Source organism: Rhinolophus sinicus, linkage group LG05 (assembly GCF_036562045.2).
Source record: "Rhinolophus sinicus isolate RSC01 linkage group LG05, ASM3656204v1, whole genome shotgun sequence".
Classification (NCBI taxonomy): Eukaryota; Metazoa; Chordata; class Mammalia; order Chiroptera; family Rhinolophidae; genus Rhinolophus; species Rhinolophus sinicus.
Window position 1 is genome coordinate 118,741,570 of NC_133755.1, and position 16,069 is coordinate 118,757,638.

The 16,069-nt window shown below is 32.4% G+C and overlaps 1 protein-coding gene across 1 annotated transcript in view; it reads right to left on the reverse strand.

Moving 5' to 3' along the window:
* The window catches only part of ME1 (malic enzyme 1), a 175,659-nt gene that overhangs the window by 23,771 nt on the left and 135,819 nt on the right, over positions 1-16,069 (reverse strand). The window contains exons 8-9 of the mRNA XM_019729541.2: positions 8,205-8,302; positions 6,350-6,463 (exon numbers count right to left, since the gene is read on the reverse strand). Coding sequence (XP_019585100.1) covers positions 6,350-6,463; positions 8,205-8,302 — 212 coding nt within the window. The remainder of the gene's footprint in view (positions 1-6,349; positions 6,464-8,204; positions 8,303-16,069) is intronic.

Consider the following 16,069-nt stretch of genomic DNA (forward strand, 5'->3'; position numbering starts at 1 on the left):
GAAGAGAATCATAAAGAAGATAGATAAACGCTGTCTGGAAGGAAAGGATATATACTTTTATCATGAACATATTACTTTCTCAGCTATAGTAACAGCACTGGCAGCTCCTACCCACTGAAGCCAGAACTTGGCCAGAAGACATTCATCTAGTAAAAAACATAAATTACCCACAGCCTCACCCCTAAAGGCTTGATTCTTGGTGGTTACTTAGGAACACTGAGAGGATACAGAAAGAAGGCCAGGAATCATGAAATGGTAATACTACAATTACAGAAGGGCTTTAGTTGCCCAAAACAGAAGAATCAAAAGACAAAATAAAGGTCTCCTAAGCATTTTCTATACCATTTTTAAAGTTGATGTGATGATCTGGTTTCCAGTAAAAAACGACTGGAATGTGATCTTCTCTCTAAGGCAACTGTCTTTACCTTTGGACTTCTGTTTTATGTACCAATGGCTCATTTTTCTCCTTTTTTCAAAATCTAATTTGGAATCTATATTCTTTATGCCAATCGATTCAGTTGGGTATGGACATAGAAGGTTTCTTTTCCTTTCATTCTCCCTTTCCGGGATCCCTTCCTGAAATGCTTTTCGCTATCTTTTAGCAAAGTGATTGTGGGCACTTCGTATTTCAGAAATTCCATAATGTTTCTTTTTTTACGAGACTCTAATTACACCAAATGTATTATAGATAGCTGGGAATTTTTTTGAATGTTATTATTTCATTAATCCCTTCTCCCCTTTATATTGTGCTGATTCTTAGTACAGGATAGAAGGTACAACCATAATGAATTACTACCTTTTTCAAAAGCACATATGCAATATAATTGTTTATAATATGTAAAATATATCACAAAGTTTTAAATAAAAACTTTTTTTAAAAAAAACTGCTGGGGTAGGGGAGAATAGGTGGCAAAGATTGTCAAGATTTGGGGTTAGCATTCCATGACCCAGAACAGGTATAAAAAAATTAAGGACAGATTGCCACTGATAAATATGTATTCCTTCCTACACACATGCACTAGAAGAACTCTTCCATAAATGCCTACCTTGAATTCATGCCTGCTGGGACAGCTGTCCCCATTTTACTGAACTGTTTTTGTTGTCACATCATTAGTTTATCAGAATTGGATCTAGCCCGTCTTTGGATCTGTAGACAGGGCCTGCCTAGTGCACTGTCAGTAACATTTCACTACAATACTTGCAGTGCAGGTGTGTACACTTGTTAAAGGGCTCAGAGCTGTGTTTCAACATCTCAGTACAGATTAAAAGAAGATAAATGATATGACAAAAGTATTTTCCATGTTAGAGCACAGGGGGTGCAGAACGGTCCTAGTTTAAGACAATAGGTGTTAACTCCATCAATATTTAATTTCATATTGGTAAAAATCAATATCCAAAATTTTCTGTCTAAAAGATTCATGTACACAATCTTTTGTCTCTGCTCTTTTTAATACATACATATACATTGATCATACTCCATATGAAATGGGAAAGAGGGAGAAAAAAAGTCAATCAAGCCAGATACTTTTCACCAAGCTTCAAAATCTCTTAGGAGTTAAAAATTTTTTTAAACCACAGTGTATGAAATGTATTAACCATCACTCAAGGTGATGATAGCATCACTGGCTGAAACTCTGATAATATCCCAGAGGAAAGGAAAACTTTTTCTATACAATGTGGAGTTTCAAGTCCTAGACTTAAAGATTAAGCTCTCAGGAAGGAAATAACTGTACTGTTAAAACTGTATAAAATACCTTTACACACTATCTCTTTCCACAGGAACCATTTAAACTATAAAGCAAAATAAAATAAAATAATTTAAAACAATTATTTAAAACAGAACAAAATAAAACTGAAAACAAAATTCTATAGTCTTATTCTGGGTTAGATGAAGTCAATCCTTCATATCTATTAATACCCTACTTTTTATTTTGAGTTTTCCGTCTTAGCATTGATTTGGTTTATTAGTAAATGCAAGAATGTATTTACTTAGGAATACATTAAGTCTGGATTGGTTTGTTTTGTGGCTTCTTGTCCTCTCTGGAAATGCTCCAAATAATCATTGTGAAATACAAATACTAGTCATGCTGGCAATGTTCCTTTTTTATCCCTTTTTACTGCATTTATTCTCCCTCTAATTTTTATTTTGGAAGGATTTCTTTTAAACAAAATATCAGCTTGTTTACATTAAAATGTATTAATATTAGTTGGCTAAACAGATGTCAATTTTTCTTGCTATAAAATGCTAAACTAAGATATCTAAGTATTATCATAGATCAAATAATCAATTTCAATCAACCTTACTGATATTGATGAATTATTTAAAATATTGATATTTATAGCATAAACTCATTCCATCATACATATGAATGAGGTAAATGATGCAAAATGCTATAGATGTGATGTTGAATATGAAAACTAAAAACAGAAAACATGTTAGAATAATACTTATCTAGTCTGATGATGATATAACTCCATAAATGAGCTAACCTTACAGTTAACTTTTTAGTTTTTGGTTTTATGTCGTTAAAGAGTGAAGGAGTTTGACTAATAAAAATTTTTATTTAAAACTTTATGATATTTTTTACATATTATAAACAATTACATTGCAAGTTAATAAAATTAATAAAATTATTATTGGTTCTCAGGAGAGGTTGTAAAAGTACTAAGGATAATGCATAACAAACACAAAAATCATGTAAATTTGAAAGGAAGATTAGACTAATTTTCTGGTTATTCTAAGATTTATTAGTTCCGCAACAAAAATCAACATAATAATTTTAACTTTAAAAACATGAAAGAAAAAGTAGTTAATTGAAGCTTCATATGTTTTTTCATATTAAATAGTGCACAAGCTATTAAATACATAACAACCTTCAAAATGTAACTTAATTTACCTTGGCAAGCAGAATATGTGCAGTTCTTTATTTTGGCAAGTAAAAGACATGAAGTAAGAGTGACTGATAGGTCTAGGCAGCAATTCCACAGTTATTGCAAGTATTACAATCCATGGAATTCGAAATCTCAGTTCAGTAAGTCTATGTTAAAATTATTTGAGATGCTAAAATCTATGCTATTTTAATGAAGATTTTACATTAAAAAAGTCACTAGAAATCACAAAAGAAAGCCACAATCATAGACTTTCTTTTTGAATTCTTGAATGTATTACATTCCTAAGCACAGCATGATTTGCATAGCTTTTTCCATGGCTCCAACTATTTATATGCTGATGACCCCCAATTCTCTGTCTCCAGGAGCCCAGAACCCAAGCCTCAGTCTCATATCTCCAATGCCAACGGAACATCTCCATCTGAGTTCTCCACCGACACCTTCAACTTGCTATGTCCAAATTGATGTCATTATCTTTACCTTAAACTGATCTATTCTGTATTCCTTTTCTGCATTAATGGACACATCAATTATCCAAACACTCAAGGAGAGTCCTGCTAGATTCCTTCCTCTACTCAATTCTACTCCTCCCTTCATATTAAATCAGTTACTACGTATGCTAATAATCCTATATCCTAAATATCTACTGAATCAAACTTCTTTCACTCACCCCCATAGTCATTGTTTTATTTCAGGAACCAATTAATTTTTATACGTATTATTGCAACAGTTTTGTAATGGAGTTTCCTTTTCTCAGTTTCACTTCATTTCAATCCATCCTCCACAATGCCATCAGAGTGACAAGAGGCAGCCCTCCTCTGCATAAGTTTCTTGAGTTGTTCATTTGCAGGATTTGGAAGCACCTTTGTCACCTGTCATCTGCTTCCTGTCAAACCTAATCGTAAATGTGTCTTATACCAAAATATTTTCTTTTGTAAATACTGTTCTTCTGCCTAGAAGGTCATTCATTAGTGTATTTATTAACAAAATATTTATTGTCCATTATGTACAAGACACTGTAGCGCTTTGAAGATATAAAGAGATGAAAGATATGATATTTGGCTTCAATCAAGATGTCGTATGAACTTGCCACTCTCCCTCCTTTATCTCAGTTTTGGATATAAGAAGTTTAAGATGAGACTCCAGATAAACTCCTAATTCTTCCTTTCAAACTTAGCTGAAAGATACCCTGTCTCAGAACTTCCCTCAGTATTCTTATTATTCTCTTCAGTCAAATTGGAAGTATCATCTCTGTGCATCCCTGGCATCAAGGATATATTTCTATCACATTTTCATATAGAATTGCAACTCCTGTTTGTCTGAGTTTTCCCCAGTAGGCTGTGAGTCTTCTGAGATCAATGGCCTTATTGTCTCCCGGAGTCTAGTACAATGCCTAACCCATAGGCGATGTCATTTAGCAAATGTTATTTCATGACCACAGTATTTGCCATGTGACCACTGTATTCAACTTTTTATAGTTATAGTGATTCTTCAAAGCAATAGCAATTTATTTTTTCGATATTGGAGAACAGTGTGTTTCTCCAGGGCCCATCAGCTCCAAGTCATTGTCCTTCAATCTAATTGTGGAGGGCGCAGCTCAACTCCAAGTCCAGTTGCTATTTTCAACCTTTACTTGCAGGGGGCACAACCCACCAACCCATGTGGGAATTGAACCGGCAACCTTACTGTTGAGAACTCACACTCTAACCAACTGAGCCATCTTACCACCCAATAGCAATTTTTAAGACAAGAAATTGAAACTTTGTTTTTTTACATATTGTAAAAAAATAAATTGCAAGTTAATAAAATGATAAATATTTGGTTCTCAGAAGATGGTGTAAAAGTGCTTTCTGTCTTATTTCACTGCTGTATAGATACACATTTTCTACAAAACGTTATACACATACTTTTTCTTCATTTAAGGCAAAATCTATGTACAGTAATTTTAAAAATCAAACATTTTTCTGGCTTTAAAGGAACACAATTACTAAGGAGAATTTGGAATATACAGAAAGGCACCACATTTTTTTTAAAGTTCTAAAGTAATATGTATTTGATACATTTCCTTCTATGACTTTTATATCTAACTCACTTTTTAACAAAACAGTTATATACCGGTATAAGATGGTGTTTTCCTTTTTTCACGTATTATTATATTATGATGCTATTTATAGTTCTTTGAAAACCATTTTAAGCCTGTATATTACACTCATATGGCTGTCCCAAAATTTATTTCACAATTATGTTATTTAGGTAAGTATAACATATCATTATTATAATTAACGTATGATAAAACATATCGGTATTATAAATAATGCTGTGATAACATCCTCACATATAAAACACTGTAGACATCTCTATATCTATAGGATAGATTCTTAGATTGGAAACTATTGGATCAGAAGCATAAACTTTTTTTTTTAATGCTTAGATTTCTTTTTATTATCAGTTCCAGGTGAACAAAACAATGTAATAGTTAGACATTTACACCCCTCACAAAGTGATAACCTCACTCCCCCAACTATCACCCCTCTGACATTGTATATAGCTGTTATAATTCCACTGACTCTATTCCCTATGACTGTACTCCACATCCTATGACTATATATATATATTAAATTGTAGTTGGCATTCATCATCATTCAGAGAAGCATAAACTTTTAAAGGGTCTAGATACACATAAACCAGTGTTCCAGAAAGTTTGCACATATTCACATTTGTTTCTATAATAAATTCCCACAGATACTGCATATCACTGGTTATTTTTAAAATTCATCTTCATGTGGAAAGAGGAGTTACACGTATTTTTTTTCTAGCAGTTTAAGTTAGAGTGACTGGTGTGCACCGATAGCAGAAGTAATAATAATGCCTTACTACTGTATAGCAACATGGCTACTTACCTAGTCTTATTTCGTTCTCACAATAACCCCAGGAAGTTGGTACTGTTATGTCCATTAAAGCATGGATACTGATCCTCAAGTAAGTTCATGTTGACACAGGCCGTTTACTAAAGCCCTGCTCAGAAATTCCCATTCAAACCCTCAAGAATTTGGTGGAGAGAAAGCTAAAGGTAAAAGAAGCTATTTCATTTTTTCCCCCTTTCTTTCTAGCTAGAGTGCAATTTGACAGATAGCCCTTTCAAAAAGGAGCTATACTGAGGTGTTTCATCTGCATCATTATCAAATTGCCTCAATTGGAAACTAAACTAATTCAAGTGGACTGACAACCCATACAGTGGTAAGGAGCCTACTCACATCACACATGGATTCTATAGCTGAGCCACAGTTTTCTTCTTTATTCAGAAGAGTATCAGTATTACTGTACGACATGGTCATTTATATATAATGGCTACTCTTTCCATACAATGTTGGGGGAAGGGTAGGTGGAAATAGTAGTGTTTGTGATGGACATCCAGAATGACATACTGATTTTTATTCTGGTTAAAATGACAAATCCTTACCTTAACTATCAATCCTTTTGAGTCAACCAACCATATCTTTTTTACAGCTTTCTCCTTTGGTAAACCTTCTTTTTCCATGGCCATAACAATCAGGTGTGCAATCCCTAAAGCAGCCTGAGAAAGAGGTTATAAAAAACACTTTTTAAAGTTTTTCCACATAATATCTTATCAAGAGTTACATTTATCCCATTTTGCCTTTGTTAATAAGGAAGTATAAAATGGCCCTGTCTACTGACCTAAAGAGCTATAGTCATTCATTTACACTGGGAGAAAAGCATTTTTGTCATATTTGGGTCAAGCTAAATGACTTATTTACTCTTCGTATTACAACAGAACCACTATTATGTGGCTTCCTATTAGCCACAGATAAACCAGTGATATCTTTGATTGCCAGTAGCTTTAATCCTATTAATACAATTAAGACTTGCTCCAACAAGACAATATTAAATTTAAAATAATGAACTGGTCAACCTTAATTATTGGACTATATTGTTTATTGCTAGTTCAAGCTTCTCTAATTGAATTTGAAAACTGAAGCCTGGTCATTTGGATGGGAACTTGACCAATTAGGCAACAAAATGCAATGCATAAAATCGGTGTTCCTAAGCATTTACTTACTCTCAATTTGGACAAAGAAAGTGCTGTGAAATTTCTTGCAAGATTAAAGTAATGAACTTCTTTGGTATTTTATAAACTTTGTCATAATCTATGAATTTCCAAAACCTTATCAAGAACAAATGAGTGCCAGTTTTCAATCATCCAACCATGAATACTTCCACTCTACTGCATATCAAGAACTGACCAATGCCATTCAACAAAATCCTTTGGAAATTCAATGAAATTTACTAAAATTAAGTACAGCATGTAACAATCCACAGAAATAAAAAATTCAAATTTTAATGAACTATTATTTAGCCTTGATTTTTATTTCAACATGAAAATGAATTTGTGATTTACATTCTGAATACTTTCACGTCTATAATCTTCGTATGTAAGTTCTAGCTTCATGTATTTTGTTTTATTTTAAGAATGAGGAAAGTCAAAACCAACACAATATACACAATTTTGACTAGTGTAATATATTTATTCATAATCATATTAAATATGAAAATTTAAAGCTTCTTAAAATACAGATAGCCACAGACTATCTCTCCATTTGTCATACTGTACAATTCTAAACAGATTTTGGCAGTTTTCTCACGTGAAGCTCAACTCAGTTTACATTTTAATTTCTATACTGGGGGAGAATTATTACTGGAGTCTAGTTTTTTTCTTTCAAATGATTAACTTAAAAAAATAACAGAAAACAGCATAATATTGTCTTGCTGCTATCTCTTTCCAATAATACCAAATGTTTTGGTTCTTTTGTGTGTTATAATGCACAATGATTCTCTAATTCAAAATATTTTTTTCTTAAAAACTTGTATATAATTATATATGTGCACATTGAATGGTGAGTCAAATTAAGAAAACTTCTGTATGTGACACTGGAGGATACAAAAATTGGCATCAGATATAATGCTTAAATATTTATTAAAGGCTTTGATACATAAGCATACATTGGAAACGTTTTTATTATTGCATGGCACCTTAAATATGATAAAAAAAAACACCTATGGCACAATTTGATAATCTTACAAATTTAAAACTGAAAAATTTCTCTATATCTATATACTAAAGTCTTACATGAAAAATCAATGATTCTATAATTAATTTGTGAATCTTTCAATAAAACCTATAGTTACAGTAAACTCAAAATTTTAAAGAATACCTCAAACTTCAAATTAATGAATAATTAAAATGAATTCTATGTTCCCAAGTTCAGGAAAACATAAGTATTACATAAGGCAAGTACCTCTCCAGCTCCTTGGAATAGTACTGTTTGATCCGACAGTTTGTTCTTGGTTACTCGAAGAGCTGCAAGGATACCAGCCACTGCAACAGATGCTGTTCCTGAAACAAGTAATAAATATCCTTATTGGGGATTACTCCCCAAACAGATCTGCCAAATTCCAAGCCTCAAATCCTTACACACATCTTGAAATCATCATACAACAGGTTAACTGGTACAAAAAGGGAACCTGTGGTTGTCTGATCCCATGCTTGCCTTTGAGATGAAACTCTCAGGCTATATTGACAACAGTAATTCACTATATTCTGGAAACTTTTCAAAAAGAATATTCTGTGACTTAATTTGGTGATGAAATGAGTGTTTGGATTCTCATGTGGATTCTAGCTCAACCTGTTTACTAGCTGAATTAATTTAGAAAAATTATTTTGTACATCAGTTTCCTTATCTGTGAAATAGTCGTACCATATGAGACAAAAGAGTCCTAACTGCCTTTAGATTCTTCCACTTAATTACTCTTGGGGCTCTGAAATCTATTACTGATCCCTTCTACAAAAAGTAGTCACATAGTAAGTGCTTGTTTATAATGGTTTTGGTGGTAATGATATTTTTGATACATTTGGAATTTAATGTTTTAATCTAAAAAAATTGACAGTTAATAGCAATTGAAATCTGATGTTATTGCATTCTTTAATTAGCTTCCTACCTATGATAATCATTGGTGGATCCCAGAGGTGCTGGACAAAATTAATGTATAATTTATTTAGGATAAAAACTGAGTTTTCCTCATGATCATAGAAATTTCACCAGTTCTAATTTTATTACTTTGCCATCTAAGCTTTCACAGATCATAGAGTGGTTTTATTTGCTTTGAACATAATTACATAGCTAACTTCTTTATGGTTCACGTGTGAAATAAAACTTTGCAGCTCTGGTACTACTTTCCAGCTGTGTCTATATTTCACTCCTTTAAAGTAACATTCTACCTATAATGATTCCTAGATCACTTAGCTGGGTAATAAAGCCTAACTTTAAACACCTATACTTGGATTAAAAAAAAAAAAATCAAAACACAACAACATAGATTAGAATAGGTTTGATGAATGACACATGAGGAAGTGTTATTCATGCCAAGTACCAAAGACATATTAAATATTTCACCATTAGTATATTTGTTCTTTTCAATCTTTCGCTTTTTTCTTTCTTATAGAATTTTGTGATCATAAATAAGATCACAAAAAATGATAATTATAATAATTGTAGACCTGTATGTCTCTTGAATGTTTTTCTTTTAGGAACAAAATATGGATCACAAAAATAAAATGCTTGCAATTTTGAGTCACCATTGCAAAAAAATTATAAACTGTGGTAACTTGTACATTATGCGAAGGCCACTCTTCTACAGAATATTTTAAAATGGAAGCCTGTTTAAAAATATGGCTGATCTATCTAGGAGAGATACCATGACAGGATTAGAATCATACTTGTTTCATACATTGACAAATATTCACTAGAGCTGTTAAATAGATGAAAATAGAATTTTTACTAGAGAAATTTTAATACAGTTCACTAAATAACTAGTTATTCACAAATAGTACTCAACCTATCTCTATGTTTTGAAGTAAGTTGGACAGAGGTTTGGATTTGAGGGATTCTAAGCTCCCATCCAACTCTGAGATTCTATCATTTTAAGGGTCTCCATAGATTCTACCAGTACCGCAAGATTTAACCAGTTTAACTATCATTAGCGTCAAAGTTGAAGTATATTTAGCAATCACTGTATTTGTATTATTGCTTTGATTTTAAATAGAACTGTGCACTTAAGGATAGAGAGCATAAAATAAAATATTCCAAAAGTTCCTAACTATAATGTAGCGACTCATTTTTATATGCTATGCTAGGTCATTTTGCATTAAAACTCAAAATATTTTAAGTTCAGGCATATTATCCCAAATAAGGCAAAGTTAGTCACTAACTACACTGGATATCAGAGCCTTATATTTAAATGTATATTCTATATTTCCTAAGGGAATAATGAAACAAACTTCCCTTCGTGGAATTAGTAAAATCACAATGGCACTTTTAGCACTACCAGAAAGTTAACTTGAACCTGATTCTTGCACATGGCCTGGTTTGATCTCCTGGGACTACCTTGATTTAAACTTTATTATAGTCAAAGGAATAAACATGGCAATTTGATACTTCACCAAAATGTGAGTTTTTTCAATAAATTATTTCAAAATAACTTGAGACTGAAAATGAACTTTTTAGTAAATCAGACAAAGAGAGATTAATGATTATCTTTTTACTATCACTGTATTTTTAAGAGTACTTAGTACTTAAAGTACTTAACATGGTTAGTAAGATACTAAAGAGAATCAATTTTCTTAAAATTTTAGAAACTTCTATTTGTATGTGTGTATAATACAACTTTAACATTAAAAGAAGGCACCAGTTATGCTGTGCTTTTGCTAGAGTTATTAAGTGTCATTTTTATCTTTTACCAAAGAATGATCTCTACTAATGCAGTAATTTGTTAAATCTGATTAGAATTACTACATATACATAGTAAAGGAGACTGATGAGTAATCAAATAATTGTAATCCTCATGTGCTACTAATAAACAGATCAGGTCCAGTACAAGGACCAGAAGCAGGGGGAGGAGGAGTCAGGGGCCAAGCCACGCAGGGTCCGTACTACCTGAGCACAGCATTGAAGGATTAATGTGAGAGGCCCAGGGTCTCAGAGAGGAGGACACATTACACAGGAAAAGCATGTGCAAAGACATGGAAGCAGGGATGACTGTTAAAAATGAGAGATTGAACATAGTTTTCCTTCCCCCAACAAACTCTACTAAAACAATAGAAAGGAGATTATATATATATATATATATATATATATATATATATATATATATATATATATATCAAGGAAATCAAGAGAAAAGGATAGCAATCAAATTTGAGAAGCTAGAAGGCAGATGGGCAAATGGCAACTGACTTAGTAGAAGTGAAAAGCTGAATTCTTGGCCAGCCATGGGGAATGCTAAGAAGCAATCAGACTGATATAGCAAAAGTCTCCAAAGGCAAAGGTGCAAAAGGCAGCAAGAACCTCTGCAAGTGGGGGTGAAGAAGAGGCAAAAAACGGGTGGTTTGTCAAAGATCTGTTAAGGAGTTAGACCCCAGATCCACTTTCCTCTCCTAGCAAGCAGTGTACCCTCCCACGTTCTGGAGGTTTAGGAAACACCTAGAAGTTTATGTTCTAGAGAGGGCCTCTGGACTGTAAGACACTAGGCAAAATCGTAAGACACCAGGAATAATGGAGTGCAAGGGTGCCATTTTAGAAAACAAGAAGATTAAATGAAAGTTTACATACTCAATATGGAGACCACCATCCTCCTCCTACTTGGCTGAAAGAATACCAGCAGAAAGCTAATATTGGAAGAGATATTGGCAAATGTTTTCTGTGCAACCTGAGAGATGTAAGAGAAAAGAACCAGGGACTGACAAGAAGGATTTCTTAAGGAATAGGCTCAAGCAAGTCACCTTATGGTCAAGAGTTAGAAAACAAGCTCCATTTGTATACCAAGCCTCCCAAAGTACATATAAATGGAGAGGGAACATTGACCATATGTAGAACTGTAGGTATTACAATGATACTGAAGCAAACACAACTTATTAGCATGTGAAGTGATATGAGGCTAGAGAAGTGTAGGGATGAGATCATGTAGGGCCTTCTACTACATATTCATAGTAACTATATATACATATATATATTTATATATTTATATATATAATTATAATTTATTATAGGTTAACACATGGTTGCTGCATGGTTCTAAATTCAGAGAGCAGTGTGGGGAATGGATTTGAGTTTTGATGCTGGTGGTATGTAGACATATTAGGAGGTCACTGCAATCATTGATGTATAAACCTGACACATGCAAATTCAAGACAATTTTAAGTCATAAAAAATATCTTACTATATATGCTTACTATTTTAACATACATTTATCACTTAAAAATATCTTATGACTATCGTATCAAGTCAATAGTATATTTTAAAATATTTTGTACAATTATAATATTCCATATTATACATGTGATAACTTATTTAAGCAAATCTCTAGTTTTCAATATTTAGAAGTCTTCTGATTTTTGCAATCAAAAATAACATTACAATAAATATCTTTATCTGAACAAAAATTTGTTCAAGAAGATATAAAACTGAAAACAACAGAGGAACAAGACAACCAAATGAAGAAACAAAAACTCATAGACACAGACAATAGTTTACCAGAGGGTAAGGGGGGAAGCAGGGTGTATAGAAGAGGGTAAAGGGGGTCAAATATATGGTGATTGAAGGAGAACTGACTCTGTGTGGTGAACATACAATGTGATATATAGATGATGTATTATAGAATTGTACACCTGAAACCTATGTAACTTTACTAACAACTGTCACCCCAATAAACTTTAATTAAAAAAAACAAAGACATATAAACGGCCAACAGGTACATAAAAAGGTGCTCGATGACACTAATTAGCAGGGAAATGCAAATCAAAACCACAATGAGATATGACCTTACACCTGTTAGAATGGCTACTATCAACAAGAAAAGAAATAACAAGTGTTGGTGTGGATGTGGAGGAAAGGAAATACTTTTGTATTGTTGTTAGTGGGAATGTAAATTGGTAGAGCCACTAAGGAAAACAATATGGATGTTCCTCAAAAATTTTAAAATAGAACTACCTTATGATCCAACAATTCCACTTCTGGGTATCTAATGAAATCACTATCTCAAAAAAATATCTGTCATCCCCATGCTAATTGCAGCATTATTTACAATTGCCATATGTGGAAACAATCTAAGTGTCCACCGATGGATGAATGGATAAAGAAAATGTGATATCTCATTCTCTCTCTCTCTCTCTCTCTCTCTCTCTCTCTCTCTCTCACACACACACACACACACACACACACACACACACACACACACACTGGAATATTATTCAGCCATAAAAAGAAGTAAATCCTATCTTTTGTAACAACAGGGATGAACACTGAGAGCATATGCTGAGTGAAATAAGTCAGACAGAGAAATACAAATACTGTATGATCTCACTTATATGTGGAATCTAAAACAAAAACAAAAAAACCAAACTCAGGGATTCAGAGAACAGATTGGTGGTCGCCAGAGGCAGGGTGGAAGGACTGGGAAAAAAGGGTGAAAGGAGTAAAAAAGTACAAACTTCCAGTTATAAGACAAATAGGTAAGTCTTGGGGATATAATTTACAGCATGGTGACTAAAGTTAACAATACTGTATTGTATATTTGAAAGTTTTAAGAGAATATATCTTGAAACTTCTCGTCACAAGAAAAAAATTCTAACTATATATAGTGATGGATGTTAACTAAACATACTGTGGTATTCATTTTGCAATATATCAAATCATTATGTTGTACCTAAAACCAATACAACGTCACATGTCAATTATATCTCAATTAAAAAACCAAATATTTAAAATAAATTAATAAATACCCTGTACATTTGTTTTGCCTTTACAAATACCTTTATTTGTTCAAGATAAATTTCTCAAACAAATACTTTTATTTGTTCAGGATAAATTTCTAAAAACAGAATTATTGAATCAAAGATCTGGATGTTTTTAAGATTTTTAACACATACTACCTCCCCAAGAGTTGTAGCAATTTGCATTTCCACTATCAGTGTATGATAGAGCTCATTTTCTTAAAGCATCATTATCAGTTGGGATTATAATAAAAATATTGCCGGCTGGACAGAAAACAAGTCAATTTCTCATCGGCTATTTAACATGCTTTTCAAAACTTAGTGGCGTGATTAAATTTTAAAATATGTTTTCTGGCCAATGGTATTCATTCTTTTGTGAACAGTTTTACTGTGTCTGGTTTCGATCTCTTTAATTATCAAAGCATTTCATGTAAGATTAGGCTACATTTATCTTACTTTTAAAACATTTTAACAATCAAACTAGTTTATTATGGCTAAAATTTCTATGTAAAATATTTAGAATGTCATGTTAGAGAATAGCCAGAGACACTATTGTGAGAAGAAAAAATTTCTTTTTGTAGGTGATTTTAAATGACCAGAGGATGAGACCTATTTTTTTAGTGAATTTGCTAAATTCTGATGGTCTCCAGATTACCTAAGTAAATGTCTAATTTCTTAAAAGATTTAACTTGCACATTTTTCCAGTTAAAAATAATTTGTAATTAGAATACATTAAGGTCGAAATAAATTTTGAACCAAAACTCTATCAATTAAGATTATTTTAAAAATCTTAACTATAACTAATATAGTAGAATTTTAAGTATTTTTTAAAATCAAATACTTTTCATAAAATAATATCTTTAAATAACATATCTGTTAACAAAAAAAGTTTCTCCAAGAGTCCAGTGTAAAAAACATTTATTTACATGGTAAAGCTGTAATAGTTACATAATTATTTTCGTTGGCACCAGAATGCAACTCTTATGCCCACACTGCGGAAAGTATTACATTTGTGGGCAAAATGGTAAAAACATAAGGTTAAAAAGATAAAACAGAAACATATGGGGAAAATGTGTCACTAAGGACACTATTTTCGCACAAAATGCACAAAATGGTTTGGTCATTTCTAGTCAGAATCCTAATAATTTGCCAAAAGTTTTCTTTAGTCAGAGATTAGACCCATTTTTCTCAAATCTTTCTTTGTTGTTGGCTAAGGCAGGAATTCTCTAAAACTCTTACATGAAATAGGCCGACAATATGTGTGCAGATTATTATTTTAGGACAGATTAGTTGGAATGAAAAACTAGTTATTTAATGCCTCCATCGGTGACCCTCAGGGACTCTCCACATGCAGTAGTACTCTTGGCCGTGGCTTGGCATCAGCCTCAGATTTCCTGTGCTCCTCTCTTTAATTCTGATTAAGCTCAGGCCTTGACCTCTAAATTATTGACCTTAGTTAATAGGAATTCTGACCCTAATTCCTAATTGCTCATTTTCTGATGATCAGGATTTAGCATTCTTTTTCTTAAAGTAAACTTTGATACCTATTATTTCTGCATAATGATTCAAAATTATGTACTACTGGGCTTTAACTTCTATCTGGACATTTCTGTGGGACACACAAAAATCAAAAAAGATATGGAATATTTTTAAAAGAATAGTATAGGTTTGTTCAACAGTTAAGTGGTGGCTATTTTAGAGACTACTGCAAAGTGAATGGATAAGTGACTTTGAGACACTGATCTACAAAGCCTGTTTGCAGCATCATGGACACTCTCTATCATTACGCATTGATTGTGTCTTCAAGTTAGGGTTATAGCACATTAAAATTAAATTATTTTGATTTCCTTTCCAAGTTCTTCCAAACATTCATTTCTTATGGACAAATATTTAAAGAGAAATTTAATGCACAAAAGAAAAGAAAGTTGAAATTATGTATGCATCTTTGTCATAAAAATGAGACTAATGTAACAATGTAATTAACATCTCAAAGGATTTGGGGAAAAGAAAGATTTGATCAATTAGTGCGCCTTGAGATATAGATTCATTATTTTAATCACATTATATTTACATAGCTATGTCATACTAAAGAACTTAAAAATAGTGAATTTTAAAAATTATATTTATAAAGTATATTTCAGTCAATATACTTTCACAAATAATAATTTTGTATATTTTTCACAAATAATAATTTTGTCCTCAATGTAAACTCTATGAGAGAAACATTATCATCCCCATCTCACATTTAAATTTTCCTTGAATTACCTCATTTCCAATGGCATTCATCTTATTCCACTTATTCCACTTTGGCTACCTTCCTCCTAAATTTCATCTTGA